This window comes from Aphelocoma coerulescens, chromosome 1 (assembly GCF_041296385.1).
Source record: "Aphelocoma coerulescens isolate FSJ_1873_10779 chromosome 1, UR_Acoe_1.0, whole genome shotgun sequence".
Taxonomy (NCBI): domain Eukaryota; kingdom Metazoa; phylum Chordata; class Aves; order Passeriformes; family Corvidae; genus Aphelocoma; species Aphelocoma coerulescens.
This window is the reverse complement of record NC_091013.1, coordinates 101,018,182-101,043,293: the sequence shown is the minus strand read 5'-3', so window position 1 is coordinate 101,043,293 and position 25,112 is coordinate 101,018,182. Positions and strand designations below refer to the sequence as shown.

The 25,112-nt window shown below is 41.1% G+C and overlaps 1 protein-coding gene across 1 annotated transcript; it reads left to right on the top strand.

The window, feature by feature from the left end:
• Positions 1-67: 67 nt before the first annotated feature.
• TOMM70 (translocase of outer mitochondrial membrane 70) lies at positions 68-23,293 on the top strand. Its single transcript, XM_069021411.1, has 12 exons — positions 68-344; positions 8,636-8,809; positions 9,918-10,044; positions 12,517-12,626; positions 13,949-14,097; positions 15,217-15,424; positions 16,011-16,145; positions 17,304-17,411; positions 18,512-18,628; positions 19,481-19,578; positions 20,103-20,225; positions 21,174-23,293. The coding sequence occupies exons 1-12, from the start codon at positions 96-98 to the stop codon at positions 21,325-21,327; spliced, it is 1,752 nt and encodes a 583-aa protein (XP_068877512.1). The 5' UTR covers positions 68-95; the 3' UTR covers positions 21,328-23,293.
• Positions 23,294-25,112: the final 1,819 nt, after the last annotated feature.

Sequence of the window (25,112 nt, the reverse complement as noted above, 5' to 3'; positions counted from 1 at the left end):
GGCGGGCGGAAGCGGCGGCGCGCCCCGCGCCCTCCCGGCGCACCCCGCGTGTCCGCTGACCCTCCTTCCTCCTCCTCCTCCTCCTCCCGGGCGTCATGGCCGCCTCGAAGCCCGTGGAGGCGCCGGGCAGCGGCGGCACCGCGGGGCTGTCCCGCTGGCAGCTGGCGCTGGTGCTGGGCGCGCCCATCCTGCTGGGCGCCGGCGCGATCTACCTGTGGGGGCGGCGGGCGGCGCGGCGCGGGAAGGGCGCGAGCGAGCGGAAGACCCCCGAGGGGCGGGCGAGCCCTGGGCCCGGCGGCGACGGCGGCTCCGGGCAGCCCGACGGGCCCGGACACGAGGAGATGGTGAGCGGGGAGCGGCGCCGCGTGTAGCGGCTGGCCGCGGGGGGGGGCCGGGGCCGGGGTCCCGCCGCCGGCCGGGCCGCCCGGAGCAGCGTGGGGATGGCCGGGCTGCGATCTCCGGGAGGCAGGGCCCGGCGGGCCGCTGGCCCGGTCCGGAAAGCGGCTTTCAGGGTGCCGGTCCCGACCGAGGAGCAGGCGTGTGATGGGATGGAGCTCGGGTGACATCCTGTCGTGCTCTGCGTGACACGCCCGGCAGGTCACAGAATCACAGACCGGGCAGGTTGGAAGGGCCCACAGTGGGTCATGTGGTCCAGTCTCCCGGGTCAAGCAGGGTCACCCAGGGCACATTGCACAGGATTGTGTCCAGTCGGTCTGGAATATCTCCAGTGAGGGAGACTCCACAGCCTCGCTGGGCAACCCGTTCCAGTGCTCGGTCACTGTGCAGTAAAGAAGTTCTTCCTCATGTTCAGGTGGAACTTCTGTGTAGCAATTTCTGCCCGTTGCCTCTTGTCCCATTGCTTGGCACTACCGAGCAGAGCCTGGTCCCATCCTCTTGGCACATTTCCTCCAGATGCTGATAGATATTGATGGGGTCCAGGTCCCCAGTCAGCCATCTCTTCTAAAGGCTGATCAGGTCGTTCTCCTTTAGGGTCCCTTAGCCATCTCTGTCACCCTTGGCTGGACATGCTCCCGAAGCTCCATGTCTTTCTGTGGTTAGCCTGTGTGACCCACAGTGCACTTAGCACAGTGATCAGGAGTAGCTTGTTCCGAGAACAGGCGTTGCCAAATGCATCTTCTCATCAAGTCGCGGAGCTGCTGAGGATCTGCACAAGGATCTGTGCTGCTGAGGGGGGAACATACTCTGCTTCTGAGGTTTAGAATAACTGTAAGTTTCATCCAGGACTAGTCTTTTGAAAAGGAAATCTCTGATCTGTTGTGTGTGAGATGCTGGATACAGCGGAGTGGTAAGAAAACACAATCAAGGTGGTTTTAAAATGGAATATATTCCATGAAAATATAGAAGCCACAGAGTTTATGCAGCAGAGACTTTAAATGTAGAATTTGCCTAAGTAGGAATGCTCTCAAAACTTACATTTATCCTGTTGTAAATTAGCGTTCTGAGAATTTTTAGATAAAATGGTCTGTGCAAAAACTGAAGGACAACATGAAAGATCAGAGTCCAATTCAGATCTGTGGTTCTCTTGTATATCTGTATTTGGAAAATGCCTCTAGGATGCACTTTCTGCACATCTGCAGCCACAGATGTACCTTGCCAGTCACACTGCATTACTGAGGTGAGGTTGCAGTTGACAAGCATGCTTAAAGTGATGGATTTGATAAACTGGTTGACTTTGACAAGAAATCCTGACAAGAATATCCCGTACTGCACTTTCTTCTCCCATTCTCGTGCATCATCCAAAATGCTTTGAACTGTTAGACAGTTTAAACTTCCCATCTGAAATGATCAGGAGAGAAAAACATCACCCTCCAGAGGCTGGAAAAAGTCTCTTTTAACCTTGATGGTTTGAATGATGAAGATTGACTCGATTGGGCAGGCAGTGGCAGGCACACGTGGGAGTGGTGAGGAAGGTGGCAACTTCCCCAGCTAGTGAATCATAGGTTCCCTTGGGCATTCCTGGAAGCACAGTATCTCTAAAACCTGTGTTGGACCTTGAGGCAGTTATTTGAATGCAGTGATTTGTTCCTGGGCACCAAACAGCACTGAACAAGTCGTGTACACAGGACAAATTCAGACTGTTTACTGTGGTAACTTTGGCTCGTGGCTGCAAGCAGCATTTGGCATATTTATGGGAGTGTGCTTGCTGAGTGTGAGCTCTAGTTTTCAGGCTGCTTGTGACCTTTGTCTTGCTGCAGTGATTTGCCTGTTGGTATGTTCACTTTGGGTTCCTTGATTGTGTTTCTGAATTCCAGTAATATCCAAGGGTTTGTAGTCATTCTGCAGCTGTAGAAAGGAAGCACTTAAAACATTTAAAACGCTTACGTAGCATTTGATTTAAAATATTGTGGTTGCTCCACAAGTTGAATTAGGAGAAGATTCTGCATTTAAGATGTGTGACCTGATCCAAAGTTTCTTGAAGAGTGTCACTGCTTACACTGTAAAGAAATGAGAGGTATTGCTTAGGAAAGCTGCTGAAGTTATCAGATTTGACTGATTACATGAGATAATTGTCTAGCTGGTCAAAATATGGCTGCAGCAGGAAAATAAATGTGGCTACGAGTTCCCTTGACTGCTTTATGTGTGTGTGAATTGTCTTCCTGTAACTCATGTCCAAAGCAATGATGCCATGTAGATTTCATGTTTCCTCTCATATTTTATTAGTTATGGATATTTTTGATAAGACCCATGATTGAAAATACAACCAGTGCAGATGCTTCACTTGTCAAACTGCCTGCATTGTGTTAGTCTGCCTTTCTAATGTGATGGGGTATTTTTTGAAACTCAGTTGGATTTCACATACAAGTCTGCACAGTGAATAAGAGCCAGTAATTCATTTCACAGTTGAAATACAAGAGGAAAATCTTTTGGAAAACACATAGGTCAATAATGAATTCGCTACCAACAGCTGTGACAGCTAACTATTCTTTTACTCAGAAATGTAACTTAGGACTCATACTTCTTTGTGCTTTTCGTTAAGTCAGCCCCTGTATCCATTTGATGTTCTGGTCACCATTTCTGAAGACACGACCTTGAATTATTTTTCTTTATTCTTTAAAAATATGTAATATCCAATATCTTCCCTGTTCTTTATTCAGACTTGTTACTATTTTGCATGCAGTTCAAGCTTTTCTTTTACCTGCTGCACAGGCCTCACATTTTTTTCCCAGGCTGTGTCTACGCCAGAGGATTCTCCTGGCATTGATGCACTGGCCAAGTGTGTGATCTGTGACTGACATTGTGTTGGCAGAAGCCCTTAACACAGGTGCTATATCGGGAAAAGCTGAACTACTTTTGAGATTCCTTCTCCTGTAAGCACAGCTTCTCAGCAGTACAATAAACTGGTATTATTGGACCAGTTAAGTGATGGTGAAAAAACTTCATCTATGGAGGACTTAAGGTCATAAAGCCAAATTGCATCTGTTAATGATAGTTGTCATTGTTTCTTGTAATTTAGATGGAATGTGTTTTAGTCACTCAGTAACAGGGGCTTTGTATGTGCTCTCCTAGTTTGTAGGGAATATTGCGTAATTCAAACATGGAGTGCTTTGCATATATTGCTTTAGTTGGTGCCCAATTGATTATTTTTTTTAAACTTATTCCATGATAAATTCTTAACAGGTTTTATATCCTTCTTGTCTTACAGGAGTGAGCACTGGTTAGTCAGTGAGGTAATGTGTTGGTTGCTTCAGTATTTTTTCCCCTGAAGTTGGAATCAATTCCTTTTGTGGCTCTGTGATAGTCCAAATCTCACCCCTTAACTCTTTCAGCAAGTTCACAGGGTAACCCTGTGTTTGGTGTGAGAGAGGTCAGCTGGGTGGCCTCGTGTATTGCAGACAAAGCCATTGGTGTCCACAGCAGTTCCCTGCCACCGCACACTTTCCTGTGAGCTGGGCATAGTCCTTGAGTGCAGTGGTGGATGAACGTGACAAACTCCTCGGCCTTTGTGGTGCCACATATCAGGATCAGCAGCCAGCTAGCATGGCTTCTTCCCAGTATCTGTTTTAGCAGCAATTGCTGAATGCTGCCTCTCTCACTGCTGGGACATCGGATCAGGATAGGAACGAATTGAACCCCTTAGTCTGGATACACTCATGTTGGTACTTACTCTGAACTGATCTAAGCAAAGTAACTAAGAAGTCATTTCTATTAGTACTGTGCACCTGTTGCTTAATAAGTCTCACTGTCAACCTACTGTAAGTCTTCTGTTTCATGCCAGCTGCAGTGGACAGGTGTAGGGAACTCCTAAATGTGCGTACAATAGCAGTAGAACAATTCTTAGACTCTTGGCAGCCCATGTGCAGCTTGCTTATTCATGGAAGGCGTGGATGGCAAATTCATTTAACAGGAAGGTGACTGACTGAGAATATTGTGAAATTGTCCTGTAAGCTTCAGCTTCGTTATTTCTGACTATAGTAGATCCTTGCTTGTGCTTTGAATTTACGTCTAAAGCTCATGTAAACATACTTTTTCTCATAGTGGTTTTAGTGCTAAGGAGACTTTTAAAACCATTTATATTCAGTTAATGCCTTTGTTTGAAATTAGACTTGAGATGAACCTTAGTCAAAAAAAAAAAAAAAAAAGAAGTAGTGGAAAGATAGGTATTCAGAAAAGAACAAGATTTTTTTTTCCTGGTACCTCATCCCATTAAGAGGGTCCTCTTACTTGGGAAGCAGGAAAAAGAGGTCTAGAGCAAGGCTTTATTTTTTTGCAAGTTGAATTAAGATGGCTGAAACAGTAGTCGCCCTCCATGTCATCTGTCAGACAAGGGCTCATGCAAATTCTTTTCAGCCAAAAGAAAACGCTGAAACTCTCTGCTCATGCTTCTGTTGTGAATCGCTGTCATCATTGGCTGGCAGGAAATTTCTTGTTCTACTTTGAAGAACAGTCTCTCTCAAATATCTGAAGTTCTGAACTGCTAGTTTAACAATATTGCTGTTGCTGGGAGTTACTAAGCATTATTATTCTTGCAGCTGGCTGTCTGTTGCTGTTAAGTTGCTGTTTGCACACAGTTTCTGAACATTTTGTGAGGAAAGCACGTCTGCTGAGGCTAAACTAGAAGTGAAGAATATTTTGTCAGTGTTGTCTATTCTTTAGACAGCAGTCTGCTTGTTCAGGTACCTGGAGAGCTGATAACTCAATTTCACAAGTGTCCTTTGGCTTAAGCTCTGCTCTAAGACTTGTTAATGAACAGTTGCTGGAAGCAGTTCTGAGTACTGAGATGTTATTTTTTGTGTAGCTGCGAATAACTTCTGAGCTATTTGTTTTGTTGGGCTGTTATGAACTTACATTCATTTTATTGATCTGGTTTGGTTGTTACACAGATTCTTTGACCAAAAGATGACAAACTGGAGAGTTTGTCTTGCTCTATATGGACTTTCACCTTGGGGATAAAAAATGTGCAGTGTGCCACATAGGATGGCAGTGGTCAGGTGAGGAGAAGCAGTGTAATTGGAAAATCATGTCTAGAATTATTAATTTGGCAAGAAAATGGAAGAAGTGAGGTTTTTTGATTTCTTGTGCATGAGGTACATGAAGTTTGTTTGCATAATCAGTTTCTTATGTACACATCTTGTGTACATCCAGTGTAGCAATTGAAGGAATTTTTTTAAAAATATGCTTAAAAGATTTGCCAGGGTTAAATTTAAGGCTTGACAAACCTTCAAAAACTGACCTTATGTGAAGAATTACTTTTCATATTCTTATTAGTGCTATCATGAAAAGGTATTGCAGAATATAATATAATGTGAGTTCTTTAATATCTTTCGTTTTTAAATAAACAGCCACCAAAAAGCCTCCAAACCAACAACAGCAAAAAACCTCACCAAACCCAACAAAAACATACATTGGATTTGGTGGTGTTTTGGGAGCATACTGAGAGCTACAGTAGAGCAGTTTGAGTAAGAGTGCAGAGATAAAACATCTCAGAGCAAGCAGTCTAGTTTAAGGCAGCGTAAACAAACAAACAAGTTGGTTTCTTCCTTGCCTTGGGCTCTACTTCTGACTTTATTGCATGAGAGCGTGTTGTGCTCCAAGTTCTGACTCTTTACCCCCACATTTCTTGCCTCATGCAATGGGTGCAGCAGGGGGTACCCACGGAGTCAGCAAATGTTCCATGACTCATTTTGTATGATTGGTTGTGTGGTCTGCGACCCTGCAACTGCTACTAAAAGTTCACTCACAGAACAGAGTTACTGCTTTTAATAACTTTGGCATCATATCCGTAGCCTCTGAAGTTTTTGTTCACTGTTGTGTGCACTTTGTAGGCTTGTCTGAAGACTTGATGCTTCCCAAAAACCAGCAGAGCACCAGTGACGGCCCCAGACCTACCCATCTTGTTCCCAGTTACAATTCCCACGCCTGGCACTGGAGCAGCTGTTGGGTGTTATCCAGCACTCCTCATCTGTGGCTTTGTGTCTTTACTCAAGGGCTGTGGGGCAGGGCTCTCAGAGTGCCTAGGATGGAGCACAGGGACTGCTCAGCCTGGGGCACACACTGGGATAGGAGATCCCTGGGCTGCAGCAATTGGCAGTGATCATAAAGTAGTAACCTAGTTGCAGTTAGGCTTAATCTCTGCAGTTTTAAATAATTTTCACACTGGGAACACGTGTATGAATGTTACAACATGGCCCATATAATGTGTTTTTCCATCCAAGTTAATAGGAACAGCACTGAATTTTGTGAGATTATTACAGAAAGGCATTTTTGATGTGGTTTGCTCTAGAAATGCACAAGAAAAAGTTCAAGCTAACTTGCATGCATTTAAGTTTGCAGCATATGCATAACCCTTCCCTTTGTTAAAAGAAAAGCGTTGTATTTGGAGGTAAATTTGGGAGCTGCTCAAAATAAATTTAACCTTTTGAGACTTTGGTTAAGTTTTAAAGAAACAGCTTATCAGATACACAGTTACTTGGCTCTCAGTAAAAATATTTGCACTCTAATTCTGGCTTATGTATCCACAGAGTTACACTGAGTGTATGGGGTGAAGTTAATAATCAAATTAAATTTAAAGCCTTACAATAGAAAAATCTGAAAGCCTAGCAGATTGCCTTGTTCTGTGAACAATGAAGACGGTGCAGATTGATTTCCTGTGAGCCCAATGATTAATGACTTGTGAGAAAAGAGCTTTTCTGGCAGTAGGGATATTTAAGAAATTCTCTCCCTTATATGGTTTCACTTGTAAGTCTCCCCTCAGCATAATGCCTCTAAGATCCTTTTGTTCTATTTGGATGCCTGCTTTTATGTAGGAACTAAGGCTAGTACCCATTATCTGATTTTCTCCTGTCAGGATAAGGATCCAGGCCTTAAAAGACAGGTTGTAGAGCAAGTCCTGGCTTCCCCTCAGGTTTTCAGTTTTAAAGTAAATCACTTAGATGCAAAAAATGATCAGGTTGGAATGAAATGAGCAGACATTAAGGGGAATGGGCAAATGAAATGCAAAGTTGCTTTTAAATTTGTGTTACAGCTGTCTGGTTGTAGTTTGGCCCTAGCAGTGGATGAGTGGGGAGAGGAGGCAGAAGTATGGTCAAAGAGCAGCAGGAACAATTCCCAACAAATCGTAGATGATCTGAAGTGCAGGAGAGATGCAGTGAATCCTGCAGCTATTGTTAAAGGCACTCCTGTCCCCAGTCTGTAGTCTTTCCCTTCTCAGAAAGGTTGGTAGAATGGCATGTGTGCTCATACATCTGTTCATTTCTGTCTGGCAGAACTGTCCCAAAATGTTGTCCATGAAGCAAGGCTGTGACAGAGGAGCAGAAATCCAGAAGATCAATGTTAGAATCTTCTGCAGCTCTTTATTTCTTGAATGCAGGTCACACCCCTTTGACAGAGGACTTTTACATCTGATCCCTTACAAACCACGAGATTTGATAACTGATGTGTAAATCTAGGGGTTGCAGGTAGCAATGTTAGTTTCTGCAGAAATACAGATCATCAACATGTGGTGCAGAACATAAAGATGCATTTAGCAGGATCTCAGGCCAGTCAGCAAAGTTTCCCATCCCCTGCTAAGATGGTGATGGTCCAACACTTGTTGTGGGAAGCAGTGTGTGAAGCTGTAGAGGAGTCAGCTATAAAGTTGCTTTGTCTAGTGCATGAAAGGCAAACCAACCTTATTTTCCTTAGAAGTTTTATTTGTCTTGCTCAATAGGTCTTTCCACAAGATGTTTTTTCCATATTTAATTCATGGTCTGATGAGTCACCTCTGGTCTTATAGGCTGTATGCATTTCAGAAGGAAACTCTTCTGTCTGAATTGCTTTGAGGGCTTTGTTGTCTTTGCACATTTAGCCTTTGCAGAAACAACTTACCTCATTGGTTCTTCTGATCACCAGCCATGTAAAAGATTACAATCAGTTTAGCTTTCCAAACAGAAATCACTGCATTGTTTATTGCCATTGTAGTGAATCTTGTGAAGAGGTTGTCTCCTGTCTGATACACTTGCAAAAGAAAATTCTTGTATGTTTCCAGGAAATGAAATCAGTGAGATTTTTCAGAAGTCTGGGCTACAATTTACAACTCAGATCCATTTTCATATCTTTGAAGATGAGCCCTAAAGTGCATAGCTTGTGTGCTGTGATGCCTTTTTAATTTGAACTAACCTATTACTTTCTTTTTCAGAGCCCTCTTGGTAGAGCCCAAGCAGCCAAGAACAAAGGAAACAAATATTTTAAAGCAGGAAAATATGAGCTAGCTATTCAGTGTTACACTGAGGCTATCAGCCTGTGCCCTCCTGAGAAAAACCTTGATCTTTCTACCTTCTATCAAAATAGAGCTGCTGCCTATGAACAACTGGTAAGAAATTAAAGATAATTATGTGTTTATTAAAAAAAGTAGCATTATCAATTTTGTATTTTGTCACTTTCATCCACTGAAAGGTCCCAGGTAATAACATCTGCTGCCTTCACAATAAGATGCTGTTGCAGCTTTTTTCAGCTCATCGTATTTTTCTACATGTAAATAAAATTATTTTCTGTTAACTACTCTCAGTCTATCTTATGCAATTCTTGTGCATCCTGTTCTTCTAAGACAAAGTTTTAATTTCTTTTTCTCTGGAATAATTTTCTTGTGTATAAGTTAATTTTACTTCTCTTGAGCGTGACAGAAAGGTGAAAGGCCAAATATTTTGGAAGGATGCTACTTCAAAATTTAAACAAAAAAAATCACAGAGATCGTAGTAAAGGCCAAGACCTAAATTTTGCACATAGGAAAGTAACATTTACTGAACAGCTGAGTGTACTTGGTGTTATTTTAGAAGTAACCAGTGTTGCTTATTATGGTATGATGGATTTGCTTTTGAGGTCGAGTTGGTGAGCTGTATAAAGGAGTCGAAAAGTTGGCTTTGTACAATCTGAAGTATCAAGTGAGAGACTGTGCTTACATAAATCTGGTGTTAGAGGAAGGATAAAACAGTTCTTGTCTAACACAAATTCATGCCTTAATGAATCCCAAATGTGTGTGGTTTCTCTATTAGAAAACCATGTTTTGATAAATTTAAATAACTTGAAAATAAAAAAAGTTTTAGGACTTTGGTAAACTTGTTTGGTTTCATTATATTTCCATCTTTTTCCTTCTACTTGTTTTACACCAGTCTTTCAGTCCCAGTGTTACCTCCTGCAAGCATCTTTGCTTCAATTCGTTATGTTCTCCCATGGGATTTTTACACTGTCTGGTTTAACATTTCTGTAGGAATTCTGTGTCTGTTCTGGGGCTTTTCTGGTGCAGGTGGTTTGCAGTGGTGCCCAGGCAGTTTGTCCCTGAGGCGCTTGCAGAAGCAGAGGCAAGCAGGGGAACCGGAGCAGCCGCAGCCGCATTGGGTGCGCGTGACCCTGGAGTTGGCTGTGGGAAGCCAACGCAGGGAGCTCAGTGGGGCCTCTCTCACTGTGTCGTTTTCTGCCCACAGCAAAAATGGACAGAAGTGGCACAAGATTGCACAAAAGCTGTTGAGCTTAACCCTAAATATGTCAAAGCTCTCTTCAGACGTGCCAAGGCCCATGAGAAGCTAGACAATAAGAAGGAATGTTTAGAAGGTGAGTGGCCCGTGCTGTGTATACTTAAAAGTGGAATTAGCTCTGCTGCTTTGGAGATGGCAACTTCTGGAATTGTTTTGTTTGTACTTCTGTAGCTACAGTAATACAGAATTACTTATTTAAAACCATTCATAGCTTTGGCAAATACATATTCTTCTCTTGTCAAAAGAAACCTTTTCACATTTCTCAAGCTCTCATCTGCTTACATCTGAAATAACTGCTGAGAAATTGATGTTACTGTAGCAACTCGAGGTATTATTTTTCCAGGAAATTCCTTCACTTTATAATAGAATTCATCTAACATGACAACCAGGACAACAGTCATTCTGTTTCCATGCAGTAAACAGACTTTCTTCTTCTTTCTTTGTTTTAGAGAAATTATACTACTACAGCAATGAGGGTGTTTTTGCAGGTAGAGATACATGGTCAGAAATAAAAGTATTACAGTAATTTAAATGCATTGGACAGGTTTTAGAGGAAAAACAGCTTCAGTAGCATTTTGTTCTGGTGCATAGCTTATGAAAACCAGAACAGATTGAATTTTTTTTTTTTTTTTAATATTAATACTATATATTTGGCAGAAATTACTGTGTCAAATCCTTCCAAGTACTATTCATAAATAGAATACCTTTTGAACTGTCAGGAAGATGTAACTGAGAAGCCATGGAAATGAAGAACTACAGGTCAGATGTGTTGTCTCAGGGCACTTTTGAGCTACAGTATACTGCTTGAAAGTAGCCATACAAATTTCACCGAATGAAATAATTCCTGCTGATGTTAAGTTAAAAGACAAATGTGCTTATATTATCAAAGAAGGACAGAAAATAAGGCAGTGCTTTGGCTGGCAAATCTAACTGTTAAATTAGTTTCATTATGTGTAACAGCTAAGAATTAGGTCTGCCAAATTAGAAGGTAAATTAGATGTGGAAATTTTATCTATCTGTTTATCTGCTGGCAGAATGCCTTTATGCCCTTTAAGACCATAGTGACTAGAAAAGGACAACTTAGTTCATTTAGTGCACTCCTTTGCAACCACTATGTATCAGCTGCCCTTCCTGAGTGCTGTAAGAAAATATAAACCTTATGTTGCTGCGAGGTGATAAAAGTCCCAAGAAAGATCAAGTGTCTCTGTGACAGTAGGACAGTTTTAAATATAACTTCTTTCTGTGTTAATAGTGTTAATGTTAGTGACAATTATTTTCAGCCTTGATTTGTATTTGATTTTTCGCTTGCAGTTTTTTCAGATCTGAAGGCTTTTTTATGAACTGCACTGTTTTTCTGTAACCCTGCTTTTACCTGCCAACCACATATGGCCAGTAAAATCCCAGGAAGCAGGGTATGCCCATGTAGTGGAGGAAAGCAAAACCAAACAAACCTCAAAACCCTGCCACTACCAATAGAAAACTCCTCCAGTGATCCCTCCAGTGTAATTTGGGAAGATGCTGCTGCTGCAGCCAAGCCTGGAGTGCAGCAGTCTTTGGGCAGAGTGTGTCTGCTGGGGTTGTATAACACGCTCTTTCTGGGGGTACCATATTTTCCCAGGGACTCTGATGTGCTTCCTGACCATGCCAGAGTTGCAGGGAGTTTCTGTATAAATGATGGCTTAAAAGTCCCTCTAGCAGTGCAGAATTACAGAAACTATACTAAAACTCCAGGGTAGGACATTTACTTTGCAAGAATATTCAGACAATACACTGCTTGAGTTTCAAGTCCAGACTCTGTTCATCTTCACTGATGTTTAAATGAAAACTGAACAGGGAAAACCCTTGGTAGCATTGCATTGAGTGGAGGATCCAGAGAAACAGTGTGGTAAGAATGCATTTCACACTGCGAAGCTTCACTCGGGCAGCAGTGGGTTAACGTTTGCCAAGGTTTCTCTGTGTGAATTAAAGCCATGTGATAGGGCTGGCACTTTAAATAGGCCAGCAAGGTATTTCTCCTTGCTCCCTTCCAAAGTCACAGAGGTGAAGAGAAAAATTTGAGATAGAATATAGGAAAATTTCTTAAACTGAGGAGTAAGTGAGATGTGGTGAGACTGAATGTTAATTTTAGAAGTAGAAAATAAAGACCAGTCCCAGAAGAGAAGCTATGTTAGCCCTTTGAATGCAAACATCATATGAATGTAATTACTCTCCTCAAAGTTTCAGAGTGGTGAAAGCCCCTGATGGAGTTATACGTTTTCAGTATTCATTTAAGTGTGTTTGTCTCTAGATAAAAACATGAAGAGAAAAAGAAATGTAATTTCTTTTCCTTCACTGTCATGAAGTCCTTTTGTCCCAGGAAGATCATTTTGGAGACAGATTTGTATCGTGAAAAATACAGTAAATACAGCAAACTGAAAACAGAGGCTTTTGCCTGAGAACAGGACGTGTATTAGTTTGGCAGTACTTCATTGTATTCAGTGGCACATTTTAGTGTACTCCAGTGATTATCAGAATTCCTTTAATCTCACTTTTGTACGTTGTTTCCTAGATGTCACTGCAGTCTGCATTTTAGAAGCCTTCCAAAACCAGCAAAGTATGTTATTAGCTGATAAAGTTCTTAAACTCCTTGGAAAAGAAAAGGCCAAAGAGAAGTACAAGGTAGGACTTTTGATATTGCTGACTAATTGTTATTTCACCTGACCAGTTGTTGAAAAGTTGGTTGTTGGCATTCTGTCAGTTGTTGTAAACAAGTCACTGTCTTCATCTGCTGAAGTGTAACAGGCAACACAAACTGGTTTCTACAAAGCTGCCATTGTACCAATGTTATTTTCCTTTGGGACCTCTCCAAAGTTTTTGGAACCTCAGCAGGGAAGAGAGATCTACTCCTGGCAGTTTTTTCCCTTTAATAATCAAATTTGTTATGACATTCAGGAGACACCCTAAGTTGGTGTGCTGCCCTACATAGGGCTTTTCTGAACTTGCAACTTCATGGAAACTGGGTGTGTTGGAACAGATGTCTATGCATGAATGTTTGGAAACTGCAGAAGAAAGAACTGTGGAAGCATAGGGGTAGCCAGGAGCAGTCATTTCAAGTGGCTGTAGGTGTACAGAAAGGTTGGGACAGGTGCCCACACATTCTTGCTTGTTATTAAAGCATTCTTGCTTGTTTTTTGATGGTGGTTGAACTACTGAAATCCCATGTTGGTTTTGAGATGCTGAATTTCTTTCCTACAGAAATTCATGTAAATGTGTAGTGTCGAGGCAACAACAGATCGTGTTGTAAGTGTGGTGGACATAGCATCACAAGATAGGTGTGCTTCAGAAGAGTGCATTCAGTGTTTTTCTGCAGGAGAAATTGAATTGTAATTCTTGTGTGCAGTTTATTTTGAGCAAGAAATATTTTTTGGCTGTAGAAAAGATTCAGTACCTGAGAGGTGTTGCTTCTGGGACTTCAAGTCAAATGTGTTTTATCTGGGCCAAGTTCGGCACAGAACTAGGATATTGCCTCATTAGTCTCCACCATAACAATGACAGCAGCTTCTCTTGGACAAGTTGGAGAACAGAGAAAACTGCCACTCAGAATCTGCTTGAATTTAGGCTCATGCTTAAACCTCTAGTTTGCATTTTTCACCCAATTTATGTGCACACCCAATGCCTTAGTACATCTCCCCAGTGTCTTATGATATCCTAAAAGTCCTTGTTTCTAGCCACATATGTGGAAAGATACTACCTCCCTTCCCCCCCGAATATCATCACTTTATTTTCACTGGTGATGGTATTGCATTGTGATCTGAAGCTTAAAGAATCCCTAAACATCAAGCTGGCAAATCCAAAATATCAGGCTATCAGATGAGATGGTGGAAGTTGTACATTGATTCTTCCATCAATTTTTTTTTTAATAATCACATTTGTTATCCATTTCCATTGTTACCATCTGATCTTAACACCTAATGACTTGGAATTACCTTTCTCTGTTTCAGAATCGGGAGCCTCTGATGCCCTCACCACAGTTCATTAAATCCTACTTCAGTTCTTTCACAGATGATATAATTTCCCAACCTTTGCTTAAGGGTGAGAAATCAGATGAAGATAAGGACAAGGAGGGAGAGGCTTCTGAAGTAAAAGAAAAGTGAGTGTACAGTACAGTTGGGAATTATTTGGTATTGGAATTAAGTTTTCAGTGATTTGGGCATTCTGCTCAGTGTAACGTGCTGCTCTTGGTGTAGTACTTGGCATGGAGAATCCTTTGATACAAATGATAGCAGTGTTGTAAGTGAAGCCTTATTGAAAGCTGACTGGATGGTTCCAAACTTGCACTAAAGAGAGGAAGGACAATGAGATGGGGAAAACATGCTGAATATTTACTACAGTATCACAGTAAATCTTGGGAGAACTGGAGAGGGCTGAATGATGCTTCTTAGGAAAGGAATATTTTATACTGAAGGAGAATTTCCAAGGAAGAGAGCAAGTTAGCCTTTGGACTGGATGGGAAAAGATGAGCTAGGAAAAGGGGATTTTAAAATGAAAATACGCATTTACAGCAACTGGGGCTGAAAAGGGTGTTTTATCTTTCTGGAATCAAATTGCCCATAAATGAGAAGTTTGTTCTGGCATAGAAAAACTTGGTTTTGTGGTTTTGTTTGGTTTTTTTTTAGTGGAGCCTGAGCAAAATATAAATGGCTCTTTAATTTACTATGCTGCTTTCCAGATTATTTTTGGAAGATTGCAGTGCTGTCAGTTTGGAAACCATTGCAAACAGCATTATGATTTTTTTTTTTTTAAAGTAAGAGAGAATGTCCTGATCTACAGGCAGATTCACTAAATCCAGGACAGCTGAGAACAAGGCAGTGCTGTAATTTTTTGCTATTAAATCCTTTCTTCCACATATAGGCTGCACATTGCTAGGTTTAATATTTCCTGTCCATGAATTCCACCCTTTTGTTTTAAAGCAGAGATTACTGCTGTTCTTCATGTGAAAAAGAAACTCAAGGGACTAATGAAATTCACATTCAAAAGCTTTAAAATATTTTTCTTCTTTATTTCCAACGTAATTTAGCCAGTTTTTGTGCAAATTGTTTTCCGTCTGTGATGGCCCCATCCAGGAATGGATGTTCCAGTGGAACTATGCTGGTGTTGTAAAAGTATAGCACATGTTAATATTTGTAATGATTTGATGAAACATCTGAATGGAAATTGCAGTGTTCATTGAATACATGTATATATACAACTGTTCTTACATCATTTACAGCTCTGGCTATTTGAGAGCAAAACAATATATGGAAGAAGAGAACTATGACAAAATTATCAGTGAAAGCACAAAAGAAATTGAAGCAAAGGGAAAATACATGGCAGAAGCTTTGCTTCTGCGAGCTACTTTCTACTTACTTATTGGCAATGCAAGTGCTGCCAAACCAGACCTAGATCAGGTCATCAGCATGGAAGATGCAAATGTGAAGGTAAGAATATGTCACAGCTGGATTGTAGTTGGGATTGAGAAGTTAGATGATAAACTTGCCATATACTTCAAGAAGTTGTTTTTCCAAATTTTCAGATGTTTTAATGGGAGTATTCTGGTTTATTTCCTGTTTTGTTCCTGACAAATTGTTTTGTTCAAGGGCTTGTTGATTTTTGAGACAGCTGTACGGAGTAGTGCAAACTAAAGGTGATAAGCAGTACAAACTAAAGAATGAGGGAAGTTGAAGGAATTGGAGGCTTATCCACTCTGGATAAGTGAAAAACCTTAAGTACACTTCCATATTCAGCTGCTTCAAAAAACATTGATGTATTTGTAAACATAGGAATTGAGAAGGATTTGGGGGGGCTTGGAAATCCACCGAGATGGAAGCATAGGCTGACATTTTTGAAATTAAGTAAGGGAGCTGATGCATTTAGGGTCAACATGAAACTTATTCCTGCTTAGAATAATTGAAACCTATCAGGGGGAGAGACTAGTCATATGAAAAATTTATTGTGATTATAATGAAGCCTTAAATGTGGAGAAACACTGGGGTGGGCTGATGTTTCTCTGACCGTTTCTTGCAGCTGCGAGCCAACGCTCTGATCAAACGGGGCAGTATGTACATGCAGCAGCAGCAGCCTGTGCTGTCCACTCAAGACTTCAACACAGCTGCTGACATTGATCCTCAGAACGCTGATGTTTACCACCATCGAGGACAAGTAAGAAACCTTAGAGATTTGGTCCCAGCACTTGGCTATTTCAGTATATACTGAAAGGAAAAACGGTGTCATTGGAGACACTTCGTACTGGTTGTGGCAGAAAAACATGAACTCCTAATTGGGAACTTTTGTGGGATAAACACCCAGTCTATTTTGGAGGTTCAGGTCAGGTGGAAGCAGTTTATTTCTATAGCTATAGGAAAGCCCTCTGTCAGTATAAACTGTGACTTACAGGTACTGTGGCTTGTGTGCATTTACGGCAGATAAAAGCTGTTCTGTGAAGGGGCCTGGATGGCAGAGCAGCATCTGCACAGCAGGAACCTTTGTTACAGCAGAGGTAACGTGTCCCTGATAACATCTGCAGCCCTGTGGCCTGGACTTGGATCTGTTCAGCTCATCCCTCTCTGCCTTATGACACTGCTGTGTCCTTTCTAGCCCTAGAGAAGCCTGCTGCCACAGACCTGCAAGATGAATGGTGCTGGAAGTAAAAAAGGAACACTAGCATACACAGAGAGGCTAAGTCGTATTTGTAAGGAAGACTTCCATGGATCAAGGGTCTTTCTCCATGAATTTGTTCGACTTCTTTAGTGCTCAGAAATGAAAATGGTGCTATGTGTTGACTGAAGGGAATGAAAGTTTTCTGCAGATTGAAAATTAGTGTTTTACAGTAGCTTCACAGTAAAGTAAGAGAATGATGAAGTGAACTCTGCTCCTGTGGAGAAATAAGAATGTCAGAACAAAACCAGAAAAACCCCAACCAACCAAAAGAAGTTGAAATGGAAGCTGGAAAAGCTGAAATGCTTCAATGTCCAAATAGTCCACAGATACTGGCTACAGAGAGGCAAAACAACTTGAGAAAATATGGCATAATTTTGGAGACTGGACATCATGCTGAAGCAGTGATGGCAGCAGTCTAAAATGCAAGCATTCTCAATCCCTACACGGGGTCATTGCCTGCTTGTGTAGGTAGCCAAAGTTTCACTGATGGCTTTGATAATATATTATGACAGTGATTTTTAGTTATGGGTTTTGTAGGTTTCTAGACAGTTCTGAAATGAGCTGGAGATGATATAAGTAACTGATGCTATTTGAAATATCATGTAAGTGTCTGAAGCACAGATGAAATAGAGAAATAGGATTTTCTTTCATTCTGGGTAGCTGAAAATCCTGCTTGACCAAATTGAGGAGGCTGTGGAAGACTTTGATGAATGTATCCGACTGAGACCCAATTCTGCCTTGGCGCAAGCACAGAAATGTTTCGCTCTGGTAGGTAACGTGCTGGGGTTGATCTGGGTGCTCCTTCTTTAAGGAGTTCTGGAAAACACTGTTTCTCTGGTTTATTCCAATTTCACAGGAAAGTAGGGCAACAAACATCTCTGTCTTTTAATAATAAGGTAAAGGAATAATGCAGCAGTTTCTTCAGTTGGAGTATGGGTTTGCTGCTTTCCTTCTGAAACATTCATTGTTCAAACAGTTCAAACATTTTTTCTGTTTTGTGGGAGAGGAACAAAAATCTTCATTCTAATTGGAGCACATAAAATTGATTTTAATAAAGCTTTACTATTGTGGAGAGCGGGCAGCATCAAGAAATTGGAAACAAACTATTTCAAGCTAGTACAATGACTCAGTGTGCAAGAATCTTGTCAGGACAGCTTTGCATGGTGTGAACGAGGAGGAATGCCAAGTTTGGAATTTCTAAGCATTTGAAATACAGGGAGGCTATCACAATTATCAGGCCTTATGACTTCCTTCTTTCACCCATTTTCCTCTCCAAGTCCAGACACTTGGACATGTGGTAGGTTCCCAAAACCAGATTTGGTAGGATGTACAGGTATGTCACCTTCTGGAACTTAGCACAAAATCATAGAATGGCCTGGATTGGAGGGGATCTCAAAGATCATCTCGTTCCAACTCCCCTGTCATGAACAGGGACACCTTCCACCAGACCAGGTTGCTCAAAGCCCCATCCAACCTGACCTTGAACACTGCCATGGATGAAGCACCTACAACTTCTCTGGGCACTGTTCCAGTGTCTCACCACCTTTACAAGAATTTTTTCCTAATATTCGATCTAAACCCGCTGTCTTTCAATTTGAATCCATTCCCCCTTGTCCTGTCACTACAAGTTCTTGCAAAAAATCCATCTCTGTCTTTCTTATAGGCTCCCTTCAGGGATGTGAAGGCCACAATTAGGTCACCCCAAAGCTTCTCCAGGCTGAACAATCCCAATTCTCTCAGCTTATGTAAAATAACTTTGAATTATTATAATGCAGGCAACCCTTGGGGAGGTGGGTAGAGGCCTGATCAGCCTTTTTTAGTCTGGTGATGGTGTAATTTTTTTGTTTTCTTTTTTTCCCTTGGAATAGTATCGCCAAGCTTATACAGGAAGTAATGCTTTGACTGTGCAAGCAGCCATGAAAGGCTTTGAAGATGTCATTAAAAAATTTCCAAAGTGTGCTGAGGGCTATGCACTCTATGCTCAGGTATGTTTTTCTCTCTCTTAAAGAAAATGCTGTATTCTCTTGTACTTTTTATTTTGGATATAACATAACATTTCTTCAAATAATAGATGAAGATTTTTGGCACCAAGTTCTGAGATAACACATGCTGTCTTGAATAAGCTACTTGCATTTATGGTTATGGGTGTTCTGGGGTAGAGGAAGTACAGAAAGAATTGGTGGAGCAGGATATAAATAATGAGATGTGAAGGTGGTTATTAGGAGACAGAGGTTATTCCTGCGCAGTTCCCCCCTTCCTCATGTGTGTGGCATCTCAGTTGATGAATGTCAGGGATTCTCTGGATAATTTGAGAGTCAGATGTGTGGAACTAGGGTGACATTTTTGTTCTGCTACCAGTGGCATGTTGTGGTTTAGAACAGCTGTTCAGAGTACACTTGTAACAGAGACTGTAATTTCTTTTCTAAGAACATACTGCTGGTTTTAGTAGGAAGCATGAGACATTCTGATTTTAAGTAGGTTGGCAATATATGTGCATTTCCTTCTGAAAGAAGTGTATTTGAAAAAGGAAGAGTTGAAGCTTGCAGGTACAGACTTTTAGAATGGTTTTTATTTACAGCACACAGCATGTTGCTTGTGGATCTGCCATTACAGGTGACAGTGTGGTCAGTAATTTGTGCACTTGAAGCACAGAAGCTTTCCAAAAAGCCTCATTTTGAAACTTAACTCTGGTAACTGATGTGCCTGGCCTGCTCTACCACAAATGAACTACATCCAATCTCATGTTGTCAATACAGTTTTAATTAGAATTAGCTGAGTGCAGAGCACATGCTTTGGTTACTTATTGACAAACAGGTTTCTCTTCTGATTCGATTCAGGCACTAACTGATCAACAGCAGTTTGGCAAGGCTGATGAAATGTATGATAAATGCATTGACCTTGAGCCAGACAATGCCACTACATATGTTCATAAAGGGTATGTATTGAGTTTGCAGTCCTTTTGGTGGTGAGCAGTCAGCATATTTAGATGAATCAACCTGAATTGAATGTTTATGTTTAGAAGTTTAACCAGGAAAAACAACTTTGTGAAAATATCTTTGTGCTCTTAAATGTGTTTCTATATTTTGTCTTGACTAAGCTGCAAATAAGTTTCAGAGTTTCATCAGTGTTCATTTCTAATTGAGTATCTCTTTGAAGTATATCTGACTTTTCCTTTAGCCCTATTTAGCCCTATGTGTTGGAAGTTTTTTCTTTCATAAAACAACATGTACCAAGTCCTCTTGGGAAAAATTTGCCTTTCTTAAGAGTCATTAAAGCAGTAACATGGCTTATTGAAAGTGACTTTCACATAGGTGTTTTTAAAAGTCGTGAAGTTACTAAGTTACTGTCTACCTACATTAGAAATTAAATACATTATACATTTGGGATGGTTTTGCTTACTGTGATGAGGGTTTTGGGAGGAGCATGTGAAGTCTGTTTGAAATTTTCTTTTTCTTGTAGTTTACTTCAGCTCCAGTGGAAGCAAGATTTAGACAAAGGATTAGAACTCATAAGCAAGGCCATTGAAATTGATAACAAATGTGATTTTGCATATGAGACCATGGGAACGATTGAAGTGCAAAGGTAATGCTGAATTGCAGTGTTAAAAGTTCTTAGTTACCTCTGAAGTTATAGTAGTTCTTTAAATTTTCTCATGGATCCTAAGTCTTGAGATCTTCTCCCTGGTGTCCTCTAAGGCCAGCTCTTACCCAAAGTCCTGATTTCTGTTCTGTAACTCTTAGGTAAAGCCCTCCATTCTCTGTGGCAGAATTCTAATTTATGATCGGATAACTTCTCATCACCAATTTCATACTTAATGGACAACATGCAGATGAGTCTGTGTATGTTTAAATACATCTCTTCTGCATTTAAAGTGACTTCCTCAATCATTACCTGGCTTTGTGTGTATCTGATGTTGTCCTTGGACATCGTGGGCTGTTTGTACTGAGGATCCTGTGCTGTTTTCTCCTGCAGCCAACAGGACTCCAGTTTGCAGTTCTTGGGGGAAAGAGGAATGCTCTGTAACATTGTATTGCAACTGTGCAAAGGTTTGGCATGTAGCTGACAGTACAGTTGAGTCTCTTTTTAATATGTCTGGTCCTCTAAAGGACAGACAAACTATTGCCATGAGAAATTTTTCAAGCATTTCCTATTTAAATAATGTGCTTCTGTCTGTGCTAGTTTTCCTCTTCTGTATACTAAGTCCTTTCAGGGGAGATGAGAGTTCATTCAGTGTCCCAGCATTATCTTTGTAGTGAACTTGGTGTCCTCTGGAGAACATTGTATCCTGCACCACCACCCACTGGGGCTCTCAAGAAGGGAGGCTGTTTAACAGCTGCCCTAGTTGCTTAGGCTTGGTGACAACTTCTCCGAGTTTACTCAGCATCCCCACAGGTTCTTGTGGTGGTTCCTCCTGAAGTCCTTTTAAGTTATTAATGGTGGAGAGTGTAAGTCCTGAAAGAAAAAAGATGTTTTAGAGATGGCAGTATTGCTTTGGCAGTCTTAACTGGGCTAAATTTTTGTTTATTTCAGAGGTAATCTGGATAAAGCCATTGAAATGTTCAACAAAGCTATCAACCTGGCCAAATCAGAAATGGAGATGGCCCACCTCTACTCACTCTGTGATGCTGCCTATGCCCAGACAGAAGTTGCAAAGAAGTATGGATTGAAACCACCAACACTGTAAAGAAACAAGGAGGAAATGACCTTCCAAAGTGAAGTTGCCCACTTCAGCCAGCCCTAAAGACGCTGTTGCAGACCATGCTGAATGGTGGAACTTAGTTTTTTCCCGTTCGTGGTGTTGTCATTTGCTACATCTGTTAAATGTTTAGGTGTTGTGGGAGTGGTTGTTCAAGGAAGTATGCAGTGCTGCATCTTGTTCCTTCTGCAGCAAAAACCTTAGTGTGTTAAGGGAAATAAAGTTGCAGGGGAACCAAAGGAACATATTTTGGCCATGCAAATAAAAACTTCACACTGGTTCATTTTGGGTGATTATGTTGTGGGCGGTTTTTGCTTTATTAAATAATAGTACAGCATGTGGGGTTTTTTCCTGTTGATTTTAAAGGTAATACTAGTCAGTGCTGTAAAATAGGTTTCTTTTTTATATCCAGTTAATCCTTGAGGGTTGATTTTAATTTTGCAAAAATTAATTTCCAAACTTTAATAATAGAGGGGTTTTTTAAGTCAGTAGATGTGGCGAGGATCCCTGTAAATACATGCAAGCATGCACAATCTTCCCTTAAATCCCCTTCCACCCTCTGCATAACTTACTTAGAAATAGTCCTGTGGCAGCTATTTGGGAATTAATTTGATAGTCCTTATTCTCACCCCAGAAAGCCCCAGAGTACTGCATAGGAGAACTAGGAAAAAGGTTGGCTGGGGAAGGAGGTCAGGTAACACTGCTTCAGTGTAGACTTTGCTGGAAGAGATTGTATTCCTGTGCAGCAGTCCTTACTTGAATGTCATGGGAAATTGTTCTGGAGGGTTCAGAGGGACTTTCAAGAACAGAAAGCACTGCTGGGAGTCAAGCTCCGAAAGGTAAGGTCATGCTTGCACATAATCTTTGTAATCTCTGATGCTGTTGCATAAATGTAGCAGCTGATAGACATCTGAATTCTCTTCAGTCTCTAGAGGCTGCTGGGTTATGATCTCCTTTTAAGAGCCCCGTGGCAAGATTGAGTGAGATAAGGAACAAAGCATAGGCTCAAACTTCCAATAACGGATTTGGAATCTGCACTCATTTCCTTGTTCTGTCAACCCTGTCTTGTCCAAGATTACAAATACTGTAGAAAGGAAGCAATTGTGCTGCAAACAGCAGATGGGCAAATTATGAAATAGTTTTCCTCTCATTAGGAACTTCACAGAGAGCCCTCTTGCTTCGGGTTGATCTTTCTGGTGTGGAAGTCAGTCAATCCATGTTGCCTTTTCCTGGATTGATGTGGCTGGACAAACCTCATGCAAATGATGTAGCTTAATTTATGACACACTAGTTTGGGCTTCTTTACATCCTGAAATCATAGATTTGTTCGTGATGAATTGTCTAATGTATTTAACCTTTTAAAGAAATGAATGATGCTGTAGTCACACTGTCTTGTTCTGTAGTTGTGCCACCATACAGCAGCAGGTTGCATTTTCAACTTGACCTTCCTGTCTCCCAGCAACTACAGTTGAGTATTCAAATGGTGGAGAGTAGACATAAAGATTTAATCATTATTTTAGTAGCTCATTAGGTGATCTGAAATCATAGCACTGGTGTAGAATTGAAGCTATGGGAAGGTACTGGCAGCTTCTAGGGGCACTGAACATAACAAGTGTCAAATGTCTTCTCCAACTTCCAATCTCTGCATCAATTACCTGAGAACAAAAATATGCCAGACTGACGAGTCCTGTTCTCCAAGGAGTTTTTATTCGCATGGCCTTATTTACATTGGCATTTTCTCCTCATCACCCCATCTGTACCCCATTCCTTACCCCCCCCCCATCAATTAAGGGAAAAAAGCATGTGCTGTCAATTACTAGCATTCCAAATCATCACAGACTTTTGCCTGTTCTTGAACTAGTTTGAAACTGCACTGAAAGGATGCATTGTCTGTAATTTTTTTGTAAATGACATATCACCTGTAAACTGAAAAAATAAATACTACCTTCAAGTATCTCTCTCTGACATGTATAAGAACAGGTTCTGAAGAAAGTATTCTCTGCAGTGGTGAGCTCTGTGCTTATGTTGTTGCAAATCTAGGAAAAACTGGTAACTGACTGACTCCTTGTCATCTTCTCTCACTTCAACCTTTAAGAAAGAATGAGGAGGAGATGTGGAATCAACAACTCCAATCTCTGCTTGCTTCCGTCACCCACAGAGGTATGATCTTGAGAGCTGAAGATTACAAGGGAAAGGAAGTCGAGCCAGGAAGGCTGGGAATCTGAGTAGCTGAGACCCTATTACTGTGTGTATGCAGGTGCATCCCTGTGATAAAAGGGACGTTTTTTAAGTGGCTGATAAGGTTGAGGTTTTATTTTAAGTCAGGTACGCATGTGAACTTTGAAGTGAAACAAGTATTACTGCTATTAAAAAAAAAGAATTGGAATTGTGTAGGAAGCTAGTACTGAAGACTTGGATAAAGCTGGTGCATCCTAGAGGGAGACTCTGGGAAGTTGCTTCTACATACAATTGTCTAGCAACTTAATTCTCATCGTGTATGGTCCCTGTTGTTCACAGGGACAATGCTCTCAGGCACAGGGCCTGATTTTTGGGATGGCCTGCACAGGACCAGGAGTTGGACTCTGGTCCTGATGGGCCCCTTCCCAGTCAGCATATAACATGATTTTGAGCTGTGACTTGAATTAGTAGGATCTAACTGAAGATTGAAAGGGAAGAGGGAACTAACTAGATACACTGAAGAGCTGTACTGTAACTTACTCTGGGACTAGCAAGAGCAGCTTAGATGCAGCTTCAACCAGCCCAGCAATCCTAACACTGCCCAATTTTCTTCCATTTCTTTAAAAATAATTTAAATTCTTGCAGGCTGAAATTCTGGAACTATTTCAGGGGTCATTTTTGATGAGTTTCCTATACTTACAGAATACTGGTGCATACATATCATACGGATACGTAAAAGTGCCTGTTTTCTACCAACACAAAGGCTGAGTATTGGCTGCTTCAAGTATTATGGCTATGAACTGACAGTGTACCTTTTTTGAGAAACCCTCACAAATTCAGTCCCCTTTGCATCACTTCTGAGTGGAGCACACTGGAGACCCTACTAACTACCCTACTAAAACAAGGTGCTTAGAAGTTGTCCTGATGGACTGAAGAGAACTGAGCTCCTGTTGGTTCTTCAGCTGAGTTCACCAAAGTAGCTTGTAACAGATTTTCATCCATCCTCTCCATTTGGGATTCCAGGGGAGGGGAGTTCAGACCACAGACTCTGTTACCTGTTGCAAACTGCACTTGGCATTTCTCAGATATAAGTGGTCAGCCCATGAGAACCCTGGACTACTTTAATCCTCCAAAGGTAGTATTTAATTACTGCTGCATGTTGAATGAGTAAAGAGAGGGAAGAGGAAGAGATAAAAGTTAATATGATTGAGAAGTTGGAGCCTAGTGATGGCCATCATGGATACGGATGTGGGAAGCACTAATCTAATGCAGGAAACTTGGCTCAAATGGGAAATTGTTAATTTTTTAATATTTATTTTTCAACAAATAAACCTTCATTTCACCTTGTGCTCTGTGGCTTGTTTCTTAAGAGTTCTAGTGCACTGTGTACACCAAAATGCAATGAAAAGTGCAAACCAAAAATACCTGCTGCTATAGATAATGCCACCAAGTGGAATGGTGGGACCTGGCTTTTGAGGGGAAGCATGCATCAGGGCTTGGCTGAGCATTTATTTTTGTTTATAAAATACAGACCAAGCTCATTGCAGAGAAGCCAAAATAATGTTAGAAAGAAAAACAAACCAAAAAAACCCACC

Bases quoted from the DNA above. Each gene is read 5' to 3' on its own strand.
- TOMM70 (XM_069021411.1), top strand. From the start codon at position 96: ATGGCCGCCTCGAAGCCCGTGGAGGCGCCGGGCAGCGGCGGCACCGCG. The intron at 8,810-9,917 runs GTAAGAAATTAA...TTCTGCCCACAG, and splicing joins CTGCTGCCTATGAACAACTG to CAAAAATGGACAGAAGTGGC. The intron at 10,045-12,516 runs GTGAGTGGCCCG...GTTGTTTCCTAG, and splicing joins TAAGAAGGAATGTTTAGAAG to ATGTCACTGCAGTCTGCATT.